Source organism: Chanos chanos, chromosome 1, assembly GCF_902362185.1.
Source record: "Chanos chanos chromosome 1, fChaCha1.1, whole genome shotgun sequence".
Lineage (NCBI taxonomy): Eukaryota > Metazoa > Chordata > Actinopteri > Gonorynchiformes > Chanidae > Chanos > Chanos chanos.
Genome location: NC_044495.1, coordinates 36,369,974 through 36,387,210, shown reverse-complemented (window position 1 = coordinate 36,387,210; position 17,237 = coordinate 36,369,974). Strand labels below are relative to the sequence as shown.

Here is a 17,237-nt window from a genome sequence, read left to right as displayed (position 1 = left end):
TTGCACTTAGCCTATGTCCTGTTAACAATAACCTTTTATGTGGTATATGAAAATTACGGACAAATAATGATTTATTACACTACCATTACTTAATTATACATTAGCAATGACATGGAAATATTACTAAATATTACTAAATAAAAACAATATTAGGATAAGTGATTGGAGAGCATATGCTAGTGGGTGTTTTTAAATTAGACTCTGCTGAAGGTAATAAAATTCTTGACACAAAAAAAGTTGAGAATGAAAGCAAATAAAAAATTACGATAAAATCTCTCCCCAGTTATGAATTGCTTACATCTAAACTCCATTTACATTTCGTTTGGATAATGTTTTTGTGTGTGTTGCTACCCAACAAAATGAGCAACGTGGTTAGCATGTCATGTTGCTTAAAGGAAATACATAACTGTATTTTGTACAGGATGTTATTGTAACACAGGATGGTAACACACAGTACAGGATGTTATTGTAAACAGTTTTTTTTTTTTTTGCCCATGTATACGTAATAGCAAAACAGAATATGACTGAAGGCAACTGAACACTTAACATTTACAATACATGTAACAGAAGCGCTGTTTAAAGAAGGCAAGAATGACAGATACTCTTTTGATGTTTGTTTTCAAGATGTCAGATGAATTGCTTTGATTTGCAATCACAGATCTCTTTTGGTGCTGCATTTAAATACTTTAAATACTTCAAAGTACATTCAAGTTTCAAAATCATACTGATCTCTTTTTGAGAAGGACATAGCTTTCATTTTTTCTATTATTTTCAGTTCAAAACACTGTATGTGGTATCTACTGTCATAGGCATTATAATAACATTTCCCTTGACATGTTGGACTTGTGTTGTAGATTTCTGCTGTATTACTCCTCACAGAGGGACTTATTCTATTATTGTATTACATTATTCCAACAATGCAATCCTGTGTTTTTCACATACATTTCTGAATAAAAGTTTTGTCAAAATTTCTCTCTTGTGCTTTTTTTTTTTTTTTTTAAACAAAATCTAATTAAGGGGTTTATGTGGCTTCAGCTTGGGGAAATTAACAGTATAAGACTGTTCTTAAATAAAAGGCTTCAGGAAGATCTTTAAAAAAAGGCTTCTGTTGTACACTGTGGAATAAACAAAGTTAAGCATTTGGAATTAGATGGGTCTGGAACCTTAGTAAGCTACCAGCTGTTAGGACTATTTGAGGCAAAAACGTATCTTATTGGTCATGCATACCCAGAACAGGATTGGCAACAAAAACATTTTTCAAAAGTAGCAAAACCACAAACAAAAAGCTAAAACCTATACTTACCCAGAACAAAAGTCAGATTTAGTTAATCTTCTGGGCTGGATTTAAAACCACTGGTGTACAATATGGATTTACTAAATGACTGACAAGAGAAACAGCTAGTCATGTTTCATGTCGGTAATGACACAATATCGCCCTCCTGTGTACAAATGATTGAACAACAATTGTAATGCATTCCTGCAGGGTGAAAATCATCTGTGGACAGTTTGAGTGCAACAGTTCCAAAAATATCACTGAAAAGTGAGTGACACCTGGAGAATAAAAAAACAGGGCTTTCAGATGAAAATGTTAATTTACTGGTGGGGCCCACAATATCAGTCAAGATTACTGTGTTGGAACCTTTTTTCATGTTAACCCTGGAGCACTCTGGGGTACGACTGAAAATTAACAACCACACAATTAAGCATCCAGATTAAAAAATTAATCTGTGACATCGCAACAGGTGTAGTTCTAACTGAAACTGGTGTCTTTAAAGGTCGTTGTGATTTTTTTCCCCAGTCATACATGATGACCTCACTTGGATACCTCACTGCTAAGACCTTGGTCTTCACTGCTGAATAGATTATGAATGCACTATGAACATTTACCTTTCATTCACACATAACTGTGAACACACATAATTGTGATTTGTTTAAATACGAGACAACAAAACTTCAGGGAATCTCTGTGATTTTAGTCCAGATGATGGTTTTTCATTAAAAAATAAAAACAAATAAAAAAAAATCCTGATTTTTGTTCACAAAATATCAATTTAATAACATATCACACAAAAATCTCACAATTTATCTGTCAGCTTAACCTAGTCTGAACCATGGTTACACTCAGATTCTTATAAGTGTTACAGCAGGTGACCAAGAGACGGAGCCTCCAGCCACATGGTGAGTAGACACGCAAACTCTGTGGGAGGTTTGACTTTTACCTTCACTGTCTGCACCTCAGACATACATTATAGTCGCTGACTGTTGTATTGCATCAGGTTGCCTGCGCAGAGTAATTACCACTCCAGAGATAGCACTCCTCTGCCCAGGACTCTGCAGAATGAGTAATGAAGATGGGGGGCATGCCCACTGTGTTCCCATAACACACACCGCGCCTGCTGCAATCACTTGCAATCATTTCGCTGCTACAGAGTGCTGTGGTCGGTTGCCTAGAGACCAGGTCATTGGGGCCAGTGTTGCCCTTGGAGACTACAGAGCGACTCAGAATCTTCGATGCCTCCAACCAATGTACTTGGTCCAGCCTGTATCCATTTCAGACTGTCAATATTAAATAAATGAATTAATTAATATTGCTACTCTTATTTTTTTTTACACCAGGGATTGGCCAATATTCTGTGCTTGTATACACAATGTATGTTGACTGTTCAACACATATGCTTGTTCAGCAACAGTGGTTTTAATAGATTTGTGGAAACTGAGCACGGCACTTGCACAGGAAAAGACTCCAATTACGTGTGTGGAATTGTAAGACGAGCATCTATCAGGTGAGTTGGCCGGTAACATGCCGAACACGACAGATTGCATAAACAGGTGCTCACCTTTACACCATCTAGCTTTTTGTTACCACGTCACGTCAGGGGAGGAGAATCCCTAATTGATTTCTCCTCAAGAGACAAAGTTTCATCATGCCTTGTTTTTAACCCTTCTTTTACATGGCAGGAGAGCGGCTGACTCTGGGGACAGCTCCGTTCCCTGTGTAATCTCCCCTCTAAACCAGGAGTACAGAGCGGAGGAAGCATACTACTGCAAACAGTTCCCAGAGAAATAAACAGCTTGCCTATCTGACTGCCTTCATAACGGGGTCAAGTTAAGTAGAGCAACACCAGTAGACAAACACCAAACTACTGCCATTCCAATCTTGCCTCTAAGCTAAGAACAACATCTATACTACACAACATAAGTTAATATGCCTTTTGCTTATGAACATATACTGTACGCATATGATACAAGGTTTGTGACTAACTTGAATTGATCAAATATTGATTACTGTAATGCAGTGGGGACAAGGAGGACTACATTTGAGAAGAACTGCTGTTACATTTCAGAGATGTTCAAAAAAGTTTCAAAAAACGTTTGTTAAAGCTCACCACCACGTTTTTGTTAGTCAGTTGTACAAAAACAAATGACAAAACATTTATTTATAGATACAAACTGCCTTTGAGCAGTTCCTCCCAACAACTCAACACAATTTCTCTATCTGACTTCACACACTGCTTCAAAAGGTACTAATTAAAAAGCAGTTCTAGAAAATACAAAATATCTATACTGTACATGGTGTTAATTGCATGAGTTAATTTACCTTGCTCTGTATGGTAGGTATATGAAAGAACACAAACGAACAGACTAATAAATAATATTTGGAACAGGTCAGCATGAAAAACTGTATTTTGAACATTGAGGTACAGCTGTGAAATAGTCCCAACCTTTGCCTTACACTTTTTTAGGCCATTGTTGTTCAGTGCCTTTATTTAATCTGTAAGAACTGCAGGTTTAGTCTGTGTACTCTGCTGGTAAGCAAAGAGCATCTCTCTGTGTGATGGACTAATGCAGTAGCCAATGGCCTGCTCCGTTTTCTGGATTCTCCTCTGAAAGCGTTCCCTGTCGCGGGCAAGCTCCTCCCACGGCCCCTTGCGTGAAGCTTGCATGGCGAAAGACCAAGCTTGCATCTTGTGGACTTGTACAACTGGTGAGAATTTAACCTGGAAGTGCACCAAAGGAACATGGTCATCATCAAGCATGAGTATCTTTTTAACCAGAACTACAACGCACACTGTTCAATGACTCATGGTACATTATATATATCACACTTTAACCTAAGCCTTCTCACTAAAAAGACAGCTGGGCTTAACTAACATATGTTTTCAAATGCTAACTTAAGTTACATCTTAAGGTTCAATGGTTACTCAGAATGCTATCAGAGGATGGGGTGTGTGAGAAATTCTAGGGAGTGCTTCAGACAAAAGCAAAGGGTCAGTGAACTATGTGTACAGTGCTGACTTCTGACCATGTGTCATTTCAGGAGAGATGATTATGAAATGATAACGTGACCTTTGTTCTTGCTGACTAGCCATGAACAGGCATTTGACTAAGTCCAATAGAATCAAGATCATGAGACATGGGTTTGTCATGCATGTATTGTAAATAGAAAATGACTGGTCAGGCTACTTTGAGTGAAGAGTTAGGGAAGTAAATAAAATTCTTTACTTGTTAATGTCCAATACACACTCAGAGGGAAAACAAGACTGAATAATAATACTTGAACTCTGCGACATTCATTGTCAATTCTCATTATATGAACTACCACTCATTCTGAAGATTAAATAAACACATAGTGCTAACAACCTTTTTCACAATGTGTATGTCTTTTTTATGGCTGGAAGCAGAATTCTGACTGCCGTGCTTCCTCCAGGGTACCAAAGAGGGCTTTTCACCCAAGGCCTGAAGACAGTTGTGCTTGATGACTGGTCTGGCCGTCTGATGCCGATAAACACAGTTCTCAGTCTCTAAGGGTGTGGAACTTCTTTGTTTGGGTAAGTCCTTACGGGTTTTACCAAGTTCTGCGGTCAGAAGTGGGGCTCTGAAATTGAGGGGATGGTAAGGATCATTATTTTGAGTGAGGGACCTCCACAATGCTTCCTCCTCATCCTCCTCCATCTCCTCCTCAGAGGAGAAAGGTCCTGTAGTCTCCTTCTCCGTTGTGTCAGAGTTTGGAGACCCACATGACGGCACCACGGAAGAGTTTTGTGAACTTTGAACAGACAGACATCCTGTCTGTGGTCTCTCTGGTTTAGACACTGTGCTGGGTGCACATGCAGTAAAGTGTAGTGGGTGATATGGATCTGTTGAAGTGGAAAGAAGCTCCCAGAGTCTGTCATTCTCCTCTTTATCCCCCTCCGCACAGGAGCCATCTGAACTAGTCCAACTGTTTTCACTGTCAGAGCGGTGCTCTCTACAGTGCGGGGAGCAGGACACCTGACTGTCTTCACTAGAGCACATGGAGAAGTCGCAATCATTTTCAGGGTTGCAGTCCTCCTGGTTTTGACAAGTTTCACTTTGAGATGTAAAGCTTGGAACGTACGCAGTAAAGCTGGTGAGATTTTTAGAATCGAACGACCCCCACACTGTTTTGTCTTGTTCGTGATCATGCTCCTCACTGTTAGTCTCCTTAGAGACATCATAGCCAGTGCGCATTCCTGCAGTGTTGCACTCTGTCTTGCTTGCAATTCCCTTGTCCTTGACTCTCTCAGTTTCAGAGCCGACAAACAGGTCCCAGTCGAAGCCATTCTTCCAGCTGGAGTGCGGACCAATGAAAAGATCTTCATCCTCTGAAAGACACTCTGTTGCGCGAGAAACAAAGTCGTCCACCAAAGAGCAGCACAAGTCATCTGACACAAAACTGGAGAGCAGGGATCTTGAGTGGGAACTGACAGCGAAATCTCCACTTAATTTCGTCAAGGGTTTTGAGCCAGCGACAATTACATTTTTGTTGTTTTCAAACAAAGAGGAGAGAAAGTTTTCGGTTGGATTTCCTGTCGCACTGGTCATGTGCTGGACGTGTTGCCCTGTCTCGTCCGTTATTCTAAGATGAACTTCCAGTCTGAACATTTGAAAGACTGTGGACCGAACAACACAAACCCGACATTATTAAAAGTTGACAACAAACATGGTCAATTCAAGGTAGAGCGATGTAAGCCAAAGTAATTATTAGTTTTATTAGTTCGAAGTTTATTAGTTAAAAAATAGTTCGACTTAAGTAAAAACAAATTCAAAACAAATTGAGCGCGTTACTGTGGCTTCCTGTCCGCTAAACATGTAGTCTACTCGAGACGCTTTTGATTTGAGGTTCTCGTTTAATAGAAGACAACTCACATATGACAGCTTTATGAACAATCCAGAATATGTAACTGCCCGTATTCTCATTAAAATAAATTAAAAAAGATGACGATAAATCGTATGAATAGTTCAACAATAGCCTACCTGTCATCAGGCTATAGCAGATTACATGAACCAGTAACCGCAAGTGCTCCCATAACACACTAAGCATCTGCTTTGTCCACGGCAACAACATCATGCCGCTGTCGCCAAACCGCTGCATCGCGGTCTTCTCCGACTTCCTTTTCGTATCTGCAATGGTTTCCATTTTAGCAGTATATTTTGTCACGTATTTTGGTATTCGTCTTTTGTCAATACGTCGTTACAGCTGTTTTTAAGTTGCTTTTGAATGTTGACAATCTTCATTTTTCCTACGATGGAGAATCGTTTCTTTTACAACTCCAGACGGACGCCTTCGATGACCTCCATATTTACATGAGTTCACAACACAACGTCAGCTCTAATAAGCGAAATGACTCAAACTTGTGAAATCGCCCCTTGATAAACAAATCGAAATCGCATGTCATCTATGATTCGATAAAAGCCGTGTCACTCAAGTTGAAAGTCTACAACGTAGACACGCCCAACCACTACGTATATACATGACGCTCGGAAAATACAGACTTGAGAGTAGTTACATGGAAGTTCCACACCATATGCCATTTCCATGTGCCACAAATTGTAATACAACGTAAGATCAAACATTTTTTATTCAAAAAAATTTAACACACAAAATACATTCACCACATGAATCAGGTTTTCAGATCTGATGGTTATAAATGATAGAAACATTTCAAAGAGTTGCCAGTAGAGATTAGGTAAAATGATTTTTTTTATGTATTACATAAATCCAGAAGATAAACTTTATGCCACCAGAGCTGAGGCTGTAGAGGACTCACTGTGAGGGGGGAAAAAAAAAAATGTATCAGATTATGGCTATCACTCCACAAAAGTACACGACCAAAGCAAGCACAAAATGTTTCTTGAGCAAATGTTCATATTAAAGCATAAAAGGCACATCTAGTACAAGACAAAAACCCATATAACAGCCATCCTGAGGTGATAAACCATTGCATACAAGTATGGATAAGCCTTTGCATTCAAGTATGGATAAGCGGCATCTGACTAAAAAGACACTGAGAATGCAAATGCTACACACAGAATGAGAGAAACATTATTAGTACATTTACAACATTATTGTTACATTTTGTCAATCAATGAAATGATGTGCATAGGTGACTACAAATAATGACACAGTGTAGTCAGTCCACTGGCTGATCTTAAACGTTTGAAGTATTAGAAATATCCTGCAGTTCCTCCAAGTAAATGATAGAACACTCACACAAGATGGCAACAACATTAACCAAATGTAATAATTAACAGTGATACTGAACATTTGACAGATATTATGGTGGTGAACAGACAATAATGTTCGAGCCAACAGGGTTTCCTCATTGACAAACTGAGAGCACATCACACCATTGAAAGTTAACACTTACTACTTCCAGTTGGGTGGGAGTACCCTCTTGGTCTTGTAGTAACGAGCAAGCCTGTGGATTCTGCTCTCAACAAGAATCAGGCGGAATTTGGCATCTTTGTCCTGCAAAGATTACGAAATTTACATTTTTAATTCAGAAGTGCAAATTCCAAATTCTGATTCTGATATTCATACTCCAACAAAACAAACAAACAATACAGATTATAACCACTGTCATTACAACAGAAAACTAAATACAAGATGATTCTGGAGTATGCAAAATTAGTTTGCTTAAAGGTACTCATGGGCACAGAGGAAAAAAATCTAGAGAGGAGAAAACATCCCACTGTTTGGCTATAAAATGACTTTATAGGGGTAAGAAAAAAAACCTGCTGCAGAATAGAAACCAACGATCAGAAACCTTGATAAGGGCATTACATGCTGAAGATCTGAAGTTAGGGAGCAGGAATCCTAGATGAGGATTACATTTAATAAAGGACTTTACTGAATTCTGAATGTAATTTAGTCCAGAACTAGACCAAGTCCTTCTCTGGAATATGTAATATCCAGCATGTTGAGAAAAAATGACCAAATCTGTGCCGTTTATCTTTATGACAGCACACACTCAAATTCTGAGCATGATCTCAGTCTGCGTACCTTTCTGTTTCTCTCCAGATGTTTCCTCACAGCCACGGCCTTCTTGATGAGGTGGTACAAATCCTCTGGCAGGTCAGGGGCCAGTCCTTTGGATTTGAGGATCCTCAGGATTTTATTTCCAGTAACGAAACGCACCTGGGCCACGCCATGAGAGTCCCTGAGGATCACACCTTCAAGCAACCAGAGTGAGTGATGAGTGCAGGCTTCATGATTTGTAAAGACAATTTAAAATTTTCAAATATCCTGACAGGAAGCAGTTTGAGTCAGATAAAATTCTATGATCCAGTGCTGGATCCCAAACCAAAGTAAGCCTAGTCCAGGCCTAAATATAATTTTCGATGGGGAATGTTTATCAACAGTGAAATTTAGACCACAACAAGGCTGTTTTTTTTTTTTCTGGAAAACTATCTGCTAAATCCTGCAAGACACCCTCGTGCATATCTAAATATACCCTTTTGTTGCATAAATAAGCATGAAATATATTATTTAGGGTCTGGATAACTACTGCCATTTTTTGTAAGTTAGGGTTTGAATAGAACAGATATGTGAGAATTGCTGGCTGATTGATTGAGAAAACACTGCCATAGAGGAACTGTTCTGTCAAATACAGTGACGGGAATCTGCACTGGGACAAATGTGTGTTTTGTTCAGGAAAGACATGTTTACACACTGCTGTCTCTAAATCAACTCACAAAACAAGAGAGTGACATGGATAAGAATGATGTTTATAAAACAGAAACACTTACCAATCTGCGAGGGAGTGAGACCCTTCTTGGCCAGCTTGAAGATCTGCTCTTTCACATCATCAGACGTCAGCTTGAGCCACTGGAAGGGATTGAGAAAGCACCGTTTTAAAAACGCAGATTCATGTCAGAAACGGTGAACAGAATAGAATATCTTAAGACACCGACAGATAAAACTACAGTAATACTTACAGTTGGCACACTGCGTCTATAGGGCAGAGCCGACTGGGACAAGCCCTTTCTGTAAAGCAATACTTTCTATTAGTGGACCGCGTATGGAATACAAAAACTACACCGCACACCATGCAGATCGCCCATCCACAACTGGACGTGATCGAACATCATCATTTACTTTAAGGACAACATGACTGAAATACATAGCTGCAACATGGATTAGAAAGTAACGACTTGTCCAGGCAGTGGTTTGGCACAACGTAAACACTGCTTTATAGGATAATACATATATAATTATCTGTCCTTTTCTCTGTTTCCGCTATCAATTATCAAGCAAACATGTCTGCTGAAATTCAATATTAATTAATTAATTTCTTAGCTTGCGAAAAAGTAGTATAAAGAGTTTATTCCCAACTGATTTTGAAGTAGTTAAATAATTAATTAATCAATTAAAATATCGGGAATGATGTTTCAAGTACATCACAGATATAGTCTATAGAGTTAACTCTAGTTAGCTGACGTTCGTAAGTCCAAAAGCGCCAGTCCAGACAGGCTATTTTATGGGGTTGCACTGCAGAATTCATGGAGGCAAAGTGTTTCCAGAATCATCAGACAAATGCTGAAAAGTTAGGAGGTCAACGAGCCTTCTCTTTTGTCATTACATTTAAAAACGTACCCTGGCGCGTGCATACGACCCATGTTTGTCACAAGAAGAGGAAGTTCTCGAAGGCGGAAGTGATGTAAAGACTTGGGAATTAACGAAGGAAGAGACTAGTATTACTACTCTAGTGCTAAAACTTTTAATGTGAATTAAATGTGAAATGCGACTGATAACGTTGATGGAAAATATTTTATGATTGCATAACTTTACTGCCTTTGAATAAAAGGCATTACTTAAAGGAAGTCCTGTAACTTCTGTACAGAGCTCATAATAATATGAACGTGAATTGGTGTTGAACCTGTGTTGTCATGTTTCACAGGGAGGATGATGTTCTGTTCTGTCAGACCTTGGCAATGAGTGAACTCCCAGTAACCTTCAGAGAGTTAAATGCTTAATCATAGTTCGTGTCTTCCTTTCAGCAGAAGATTGTCCTCTTGTAACCGGCATAACTGAAATAAAGAGTGAATGAGAAGTGTAGAAAATATGCCCCTTGATTTTTTAGAGCTTTAAAATCTGATCATATCTGAAACGCTGTGAAGACACCCGTGCCTGCATGGCCTGCACACACACACACACACACACACACACACATACACATGTGATCTTTACCCCAACAGGTTTTATTTTCAATTCAGGACAAAACGCATGCAATCCTATGGTTAAACTCCTTTCTCAGAGGCACATGAGCAATGAAGCGTCTTTTCAACTATGATTATGTTGGTATGTGCACTATTTTCTATTTCTGCGTCATCAGTCAGATCTAGGCATTCATTCCAACATATAAATATGCAAATACTGTAAGTTATAGTGCTTCTGTGAGTTGATAGACAGCTTACTATCACTTTAGACAATGGTGCCATGCCATTTTCTTTAAACCACAAGCAATCGCTCTGCCTTTGCTTTGAGCTAACAAATGATAACATTTTTATGGGTAATCCCAGGGTTCTAATTGTGGCCTATTAAACTGTAACCATCTCCTTTTCTTAGAGCTAAGCAAGAACATTGTTTATGAATTCATTGATTTGACATTTTAAACAACTTTACTTAGTACTGAGCCAGCAATTCTTATGCTGAGTGGTACATAAATATCTGCATTCCTATTATTATTTTTTTTAATTATTCTGCTTTATATAAACATGTCTTATCCCTTGAGCTAACTTGTTTTAGTTGTGTATTCTATTGTAATTTACTATGAGTGTGTTGGGATGTAGTGTAATACTGGGGGATAAAAACATCACACGTTCTTAATTGTTGTTCAAAAATATTTAATTTTCTTTAGGAAAAAAAGGATTACAGTACACACTGATTCGTTCAGGTTAAAGTAACCAATTGCGAATAAATAACTGGCCATGTTAATATAAACTCAGCATGTTTATTTTACAGCCATTAAAAGAGTGAATTAAGTCACTATTTGTGCCATGTGAAATGCTGAGATTTTACATCACTTTAAAAAATAGCTTCCAGGTGAACTCATAAATCTTTTAAAAATGCTTTATCATTATGTGGTAGAGGAGGAGGCAGTGGAAATTCTAGCCATTGGTGCTTTTCCCTTATGAGAAAAATAATAACAACGATAGTGTTACTCATCATACATGTTTCAGATTCATTACACAAAAGTATGCTTTTTTCAAGGGGTTCAAGTAATACCATTAGTAAGTCTAATGGTGTGAAGAAGGAGAGGGTATAATTTGGGCCAGCTATCTCAAGTGAGATCCAGAACCCCATTCACACTGGCAAACCGCATCTGCATCCTTTTATAGAACAGGGATTTTTGATTAAGGGATAAAGATTACAACAAAAAAAAAATAAAGATACTAAGATACTCTTGAGAATGTGTATCTTGACATGTAAGAAGTGTGAACCTCAGCAAGGCACCCTGTCTTGTTCCCCAGAGAAAGACAGAAAGAAAGAGAGAGGGGGGAGAGAGCTAGAGAGAAAGTAAGAAAGAGAGAAAGTGGTCAGCACAATTCTTTTGGCACATGATCAGGCACACAGATCACTCTCCAGTGCTCTGGACCTTTTCCGTTTGCTCAGATAACCCAAGCAGCCTACCAAGAGTTTAAACGATTCCCCTTTGTCAATGTAGAAAAAGGCAAGTGTACAAATGAGCCCCTTTTAAAAAATACAAGTGTCAATCTCTATATATAGATATATATATATATTTATATTTATATATATACTCTCATTTAAGTGAGCCATTTTGGTCCTCTATTGTCAAAAATGTACAAAATATTTCAATTTGCTTTTAATAGTTAAAAAGAAAAAAACATCAGGAAGAGTAGATTGCTTGCTTCTGTGAAGAATCCACCATGATTAGTGTCGGTGAGAGAGTGAGAGGTGGGGGAGTTGACCAGGAGAGGAGCCTGAATTGCCCTCTCAGGGCACCAGATGTCTTGACGTCATCGTCCTTTCTCTGGAGGGCTTCTGAGACGTCAGGTCTAAGGTCCTGTGAGTAGCTAAAAGTATGGCACTGCAGTCAGTTTGTACCAGTTGACCGTCTCTTTGCTCAGGTCAAAGTCCTTGAGGCTGAGGGTGATGCCGCCCAGGTAGCAGTTCTCTCTCAGAGACTCCGCACTGAGCACGCTCAGCTGCAGTTCCCTCTGACTCAGGCTCTCCTTACTGTAGCCGCTGTACACCAGCTGATGGGACGACACGACAATAAATATATGGTGAATCAGTGACACAAATGGAAAATGACAGCTGGATATGATCGCTAAATGAAGATTCTCTCTCTTATTTGTCGCTGTGTGTGTTCTACCTAAAGTTGATGTGTGAGCGCCCTCTTGTGTAAACAAAGGAACTGTGCTCTTAAACATCTAAAACTGAAGGATTGCAGAATTCTGTCCAAAGAATCAGTTGATGCACATTGATGCCAGTGAGGTACACAGGTAATAAGACAAGCTTGCAGTTGAAGAAAAAAAAAAGTAATATCATATAGGTATGGGAAGTGGCTACAGTAATGGAAAATATGTAAAATATCAGTAGTGTTTCCGAACAACTTCACTCACCATTTCATTAAAAGTTGGGTTCCTGGTCTTCCTGGAGATCTTTGTTTTCCGCTTTGAGGTTTTATGAGGGTCAGGGAGAAGATAGGTTTTCACATAAGGGTTGGGATCGGCTCCATCATCAGACATCTGTCAACAGGTTGAAACAACTCACATTAAGCATGACAAAACAGGTTGAATTCATAGAAAATTAAAAGAACTCGGAACAAACAGAAAAATGGATTCAGGCCTCTCACTGATTTCACTCACCAGGTCTTTAATATGCATGATCATAATGAAGAGTGTACTGTTCCTATAGGAAATGGAGAGTTTCACCTCGCCCTCCACTCTGCCTGCGGTCGGACTGAGCGGTGGCACTTCTGCAAAACACATGTCAATGAGAATTCCATTACAGACATTTCAACTGAACATTAGAACCCCCCCCCCCCGCCAAAAAAAATCCAGTTATGTCTGAAAGCTAGGAACTTCTACAGGACATAAGGAAAAAGTTCAATTTCTTCAAAACAGAAAATCACAGAGCTAGTCTAAACAGACAGAGAGAAGAGTAAACGAGCGAGCTGAGTAGGTTATGACAGTAAGTATAAAGTTCGGCTGTCAGACCTGGTGCTTTAGGGAGCCCATCAAGACCCTCTGTCTTGTCATCTCTCGCAATGGGATGGAAGAACGTATAAATGAGATCACACTAAAAAACAGAACAAACATGATGAGCAAAATGGGTGGTAACAGGCTCCTTGTCTTACAGGATAAAGTATCAAATGCAAAAACACAACCGAATGATGTGTCTTAGACTCAACTGAAAAAATCTATTCAACATTTTAAAATGATGAGCTTCGTCCCAATTTTCATCCATTTCTCTTTTTCTAGACTCTTTGCCTGACATGGGCCAGTAATACATTGTACTATAAGAGCTGAATTCACATTACCAGCTTGTCCAGTCAACACCACTGACCTGCGTGACCTCAGTAGAACTTCTCATGAGGTTATGCACATAGCTGTTCAGCTCCACCCTCCTCTTGGAAGCTACTTCTTTAATGTGTGTGCGCCCTAGCACCATCTTATTAGGGAACCTGTCAGAGAGAGAGAGAGTGGAAGAGAGCGAGAGAAAGAGAGAGAGATGAGAGATCATTCAGATAACAAAGGGTCTCTCTGATGATGTCAATGGAGGTCATGTAAGGTTGTGGGAGGGGGTGTTATGAGGTCAGAGGGTTACATACCCTGGCAGCTTCCACAGTGGGAAGAGAATACTCAGCTTGTTGTGCAGCTCCTGGAACTCGTCGAAGGTGCGAAACACAAACTGAGGCTCACTCTGTCCCTCCCTCAGTATACGTACCACATAGGTCTGCACAAGAGGAGGATGGTGATGATGAGAATGAAAAATATCACTGATTGACCTAAATTCTCAAAAACGTTTGGTTAGAGAAACCAAACACGTTCTGTTCTTCACTTTATATTGAACTTCATTTTAGTTTTGACAAATCGTTCTCTTTCATGGCTTCCCTGTTTTACTGGGGAATAAAAATAAAGCAAATCAAAGGACCATATGGGGAGAATTACAGAACCTGGCTGTTTCTCAGAGTACCAAAGTCTTCTAAAAATAGATGCCGCCTTCATGTGAAAAGACTATTATGGAGTGTTGCCAGAATAAAAGCCATTATGGTGCTACAGTCAAACAAAAACACAGACCTTTGGCCATGCAAAGCAGCAGGACATGTGGCATCAAAAGGAAAATGCGTGAACAGAGACCATCCTCATATATAATACATAATACACTGTTGGATATTGGATCATATGGATTCTGCATCACAGGGGTGAGAGAAAGTTTTCATAGAACTCACATAGTGTTTGTCAGGGTTGTATCTCTTCTGGAAGGAGAAGATGGAGGCATCCCTGATTCGCCCATCCTGTTTCATGGTGTAGGTCTTGGGAGAGAACGACAGGATGGGCTCGTCGTTGGAGGGCAGGCCAGAGAAACGAAGCTGAGCCAGGTTATGGATGAAGAAGTTAAATTTAGTGGCTACACTGCCCAGACTGGACTCAATCAACCTGAGAAAGAAAGACAGAGAGAGGGGTGTTGATGGACAGACAGACAGACAGACACATCATATGATCATGTCACTGGTTGGTTGAATAAATCAGGGCCAAACCTGGTGAAGAAGATGGTGGCCTCAGCGTCAGTAGTCTGAGGCTGCAGAGCGTCGTAAACATACTTGAGGTCCTGAGGTCCAGTCAGCTCTGGGAGGCCCGACTGCGTCATCTGTCCCATTCAAGACACACAAGCACAGAATAAATACATTTAGTGGAGAACAAAACAAAACAAAGCTTGTTGGTTTGAAGAACACAAGTACTTTGAAAACATTCAATATGATTCCCCAGACTACAGATGAAATGCTAAAAATATGCGTGACGGTCATATTTGCTGACATGTCCAGGGAATTCTCTCATACATTGTAACATCTATGTAAATCTCCAGGGAATTACTTCTGACAGACTGGGGAAGCTACAAACGGAAAGACAGTACACTGACAATATACTGACAACACTCATGTGGTTACTTGATTTATTACTCTCTCATTTTCAGTTTTTCAAGAGTCTGACCCTAACCCACACTATAGACATTAATCAGAGAGCTCAGGCAGATTTCCTCTTAGATTGTTTAAATCATTTATATTACACAATATCCACAAACAATGCTGGAAGAAGCCATGAGAAGCCATTAAGAGAGTGTGTGTGTGTGTGTGTGTGTGTGTGTGTGTGTGTGTGTAGTGTACAGTACCAAAGAGAGCAGGTTGAGGAAGAGGCCTGAGTGCTTGCGGATAAGGTTGTAAGCCTGACAACACAGGTCCACGAAGAGCTGGAAACGACTGGTTGGTCTCTCTCCTCCGTTAATGACATAAGCCATGTCAGAGGTCAGGACGAATGGGGCACGATCCCTGAAGGGGCGAAGTCAAAGTAGAAACGTAGAAACTTAGAAAGTTAAAGTAGAAACTGTGATGAAATTTTAGTTGAGCATTTGAGGACAAAGCATTTCAGATAGGATTCAATGCTAGGTTTGACATGAAGGGCTTAATTCTTCTTGTTACAAAAACACAGAACCCCCAGAGCAAACACGAACCAGTGGGACCAAATGAAGAGATAGAGTTGAAATCAGTGTTTATATCAGAGACCCATGGACCAGCCAACAGTCTATTCCCCAGACAAACGATTCACAGCCTTGGACTCCTAATTACTGGGGGAAAACATGTTGGTATTTGGTGATAAATGGCCATTTGTACCTTTTGAAACTTCCGATCATCTGGGCATGTCCCAAGAACTTCCCAAAGTCGATGTGGAACATGTGACCGGTGGTGCGTAGCATGATGTTATCGTTATGGCGATCGCAGATGCCCAGCAGGTACGTGGCTACGCAGCAGCCTGCACACGAGTAGATGAAATTCTCTGAAGCCTGAACAGAAAACAAAAACAGTTCGGTTAAAGTGAGGAGAGAGGACAGCATAGGACGGCAATCCTAAAACAAATGCACTTCACAAGTTCGATTTGAAAATGTTCGTAGTGACCAAACTCTGAGTGAATTTGAACAATTCTATAAAACAACACCCCACCAAATCTTTCCCTCTCTAACAATTCTCAAATTCAAACCTATTTTTTCATGTTTCTTTTGAATCACTCAATTTAGAAACGGGTGCCTCGGGCAAAATGTGACAGATCTCAGCATTAAGAGTTGCCTTCAGATCCATCCCATCTGTTGAGCATTAGTTTAGTGAGATTTTAGTCCAGTAACTCCTGCCATTTACCTTCTCATATTCATCCTCGGCAGGGTTATACTTGCGTAACCATTCAGCAAGAGGTTTGTCCTTGAAAGAACCTGTCACTCCATACTCCACCTGAATTTTTCTCAGCGTATCAGAGGATGGGACCAGCTCTACCATGCCTGTCAACACAATACAACATCAGTCACACCACAGAAATTAAACATACACGCCTCCATTACCTGCTGATAATGACACCACAAACGTGAACGCTGACCAATGAATAAAGCCTGGTGAGACTGGTGCGACGAGAAATGTGTTTACTGACACTGTTTGTCCAGGGATAAAGCTGTAACGTGACCCTGTGGTAAGGAGGTACCTTTGTCTTTGCCTGTGGAAATGCATTTGAAGTTGACCATGCGTAAATCCAGTCCTTCCTGTAGCCAAATGCGATCCATTATGCGAATCATCTGCAGGGCCAGCATGTCTTGTCTCAGGTCCTCACCGACCTAGTATCCAATCAGATTACTCCTCAGCTACTCCAGCTTTAACAGAGTCATCTTTACTTTTGTTGGGGGAATCAAACTGTTTCTTTTATATTTT

The 17,237-nt window shown here is 39.9% G+C and overlaps 4 protein-coding genes across 4 annotated transcripts in view; 1 reads left to right on the top strand and 3 right to left on the bottom strand.

Moving 5' to 3' along the window:
- The window catches only part of ptprbl (protein tyrosine phosphatase receptor type B, like), a 22,658-nt gene extending 21,751 nt beyond the window's left edge, over nucleotides 1-907 (top strand). The window contains exon 31 of the mRNA XM_030767040.1: nucleotides 1-907. This exon is cut by the window's left edge and continues 1,219 nt beyond it. The gene's annotated coding sequence lies outside the window, so the exon portion shown is untranslated.
- Nucleotides 908-3,650: 2,743 nt separating this feature from the next.
- On the bottom strand, nucleotides 3,651-6,453 carry LOC115822189 (protein phosphatase 1 regulatory subunit 15B). Its single transcript, XM_030785900.1, has 4 exons — nucleotides 6,277-6,453; nucleotides 5,507-5,912; nucleotides 4,642-5,386; nucleotides 3,651-3,998 (listed from the first exon to the last, which is right to left on the bottom strand). The coding sequence occupies exons 1-4, from the start codon at nucleotides 6,437-6,439 to the stop codon at nucleotides 3,768-3,770; spliced, it is 1,545 nt and encodes a 514-aa protein (XP_030641760.1). The 5' UTR covers nucleotides 6,440-6,453; the 3' UTR covers nucleotides 3,651-3,767.
- Nucleotides 6,454-6,904: 451 nt separating this feature from the next.
- On the bottom strand, nucleotides 6,905-9,942 carry LOC115808543 (40S ribosomal protein S13). The gene is made up of 6 exons (XM_030769960.1): nucleotides 9,899-9,942; nucleotides 9,241-9,289; nucleotides 9,052-9,130; nucleotides 8,306-8,475; nucleotides 7,671-7,771; nucleotides 6,905-7,069 (listed from the first exon to the last, which is right to left on the bottom strand). Exons 1-6 carry the CDS (start codon nucleotides 9,919-9,921, stop codon nucleotides 7,036-7,038), a joined length of 456 nt encoding a protein of 151 aa, XP_030625820.1. The 5' UTR covers nucleotides 9,922-9,942; the 3' UTR covers nucleotides 6,905-7,035.
- A 2,171-nt stretch (nucleotides 9,943-12,113) lies between these two features.
- Nucleotides 12,114-17,237, bottom strand: part of pik3c2a (phosphatidylinositol-4-phosphate 3-kinase, catalytic subunit type 2 alpha) — a 29,765-nt gene continuing 24,641 nt past the window's right edge. Inside the window, exons 22-33 of the mRNA XM_030774610.1 lie at nucleotides 17,014-17,143; nucleotides 16,680-16,816; nucleotides 16,161-16,330; nucleotides 15,662-15,818; nucleotides 15,033-15,142; nucleotides 14,724-14,931; nucleotides 14,103-14,227; nucleotides 13,838-13,955; nucleotides 13,489-13,570; nucleotides 13,138-13,247; nucleotides 12,892-13,017; nucleotides 12,114-12,522 (exon numbers count right to left, since the gene is read on the bottom strand). Of these exons, the coding sequence (XP_030630470.1) occupies nucleotides 12,340-12,522; nucleotides 12,892-13,017; nucleotides 13,138-13,247; nucleotides 13,489-13,570; nucleotides 13,838-13,955; nucleotides 14,103-14,227; nucleotides 14,724-14,931; nucleotides 15,033-15,142; nucleotides 15,662-15,818; nucleotides 16,161-16,330; nucleotides 16,680-16,816; nucleotides 17,014-17,143 (1,656 nt within the window). The 3' untranslated portion in view covers nucleotides 12,114-12,339. The remainder of the gene's footprint in view (nucleotides 12,523-12,891; nucleotides 13,018-13,137; nucleotides 13,248-13,488; nucleotides 13,571-13,837; nucleotides 13,956-14,102; nucleotides 14,228-14,723; nucleotides 14,932-15,032; nucleotides 15,143-15,661; nucleotides 15,819-16,160; nucleotides 16,331-16,679; nucleotides 16,817-17,013; nucleotides 17,144-17,237) is intronic.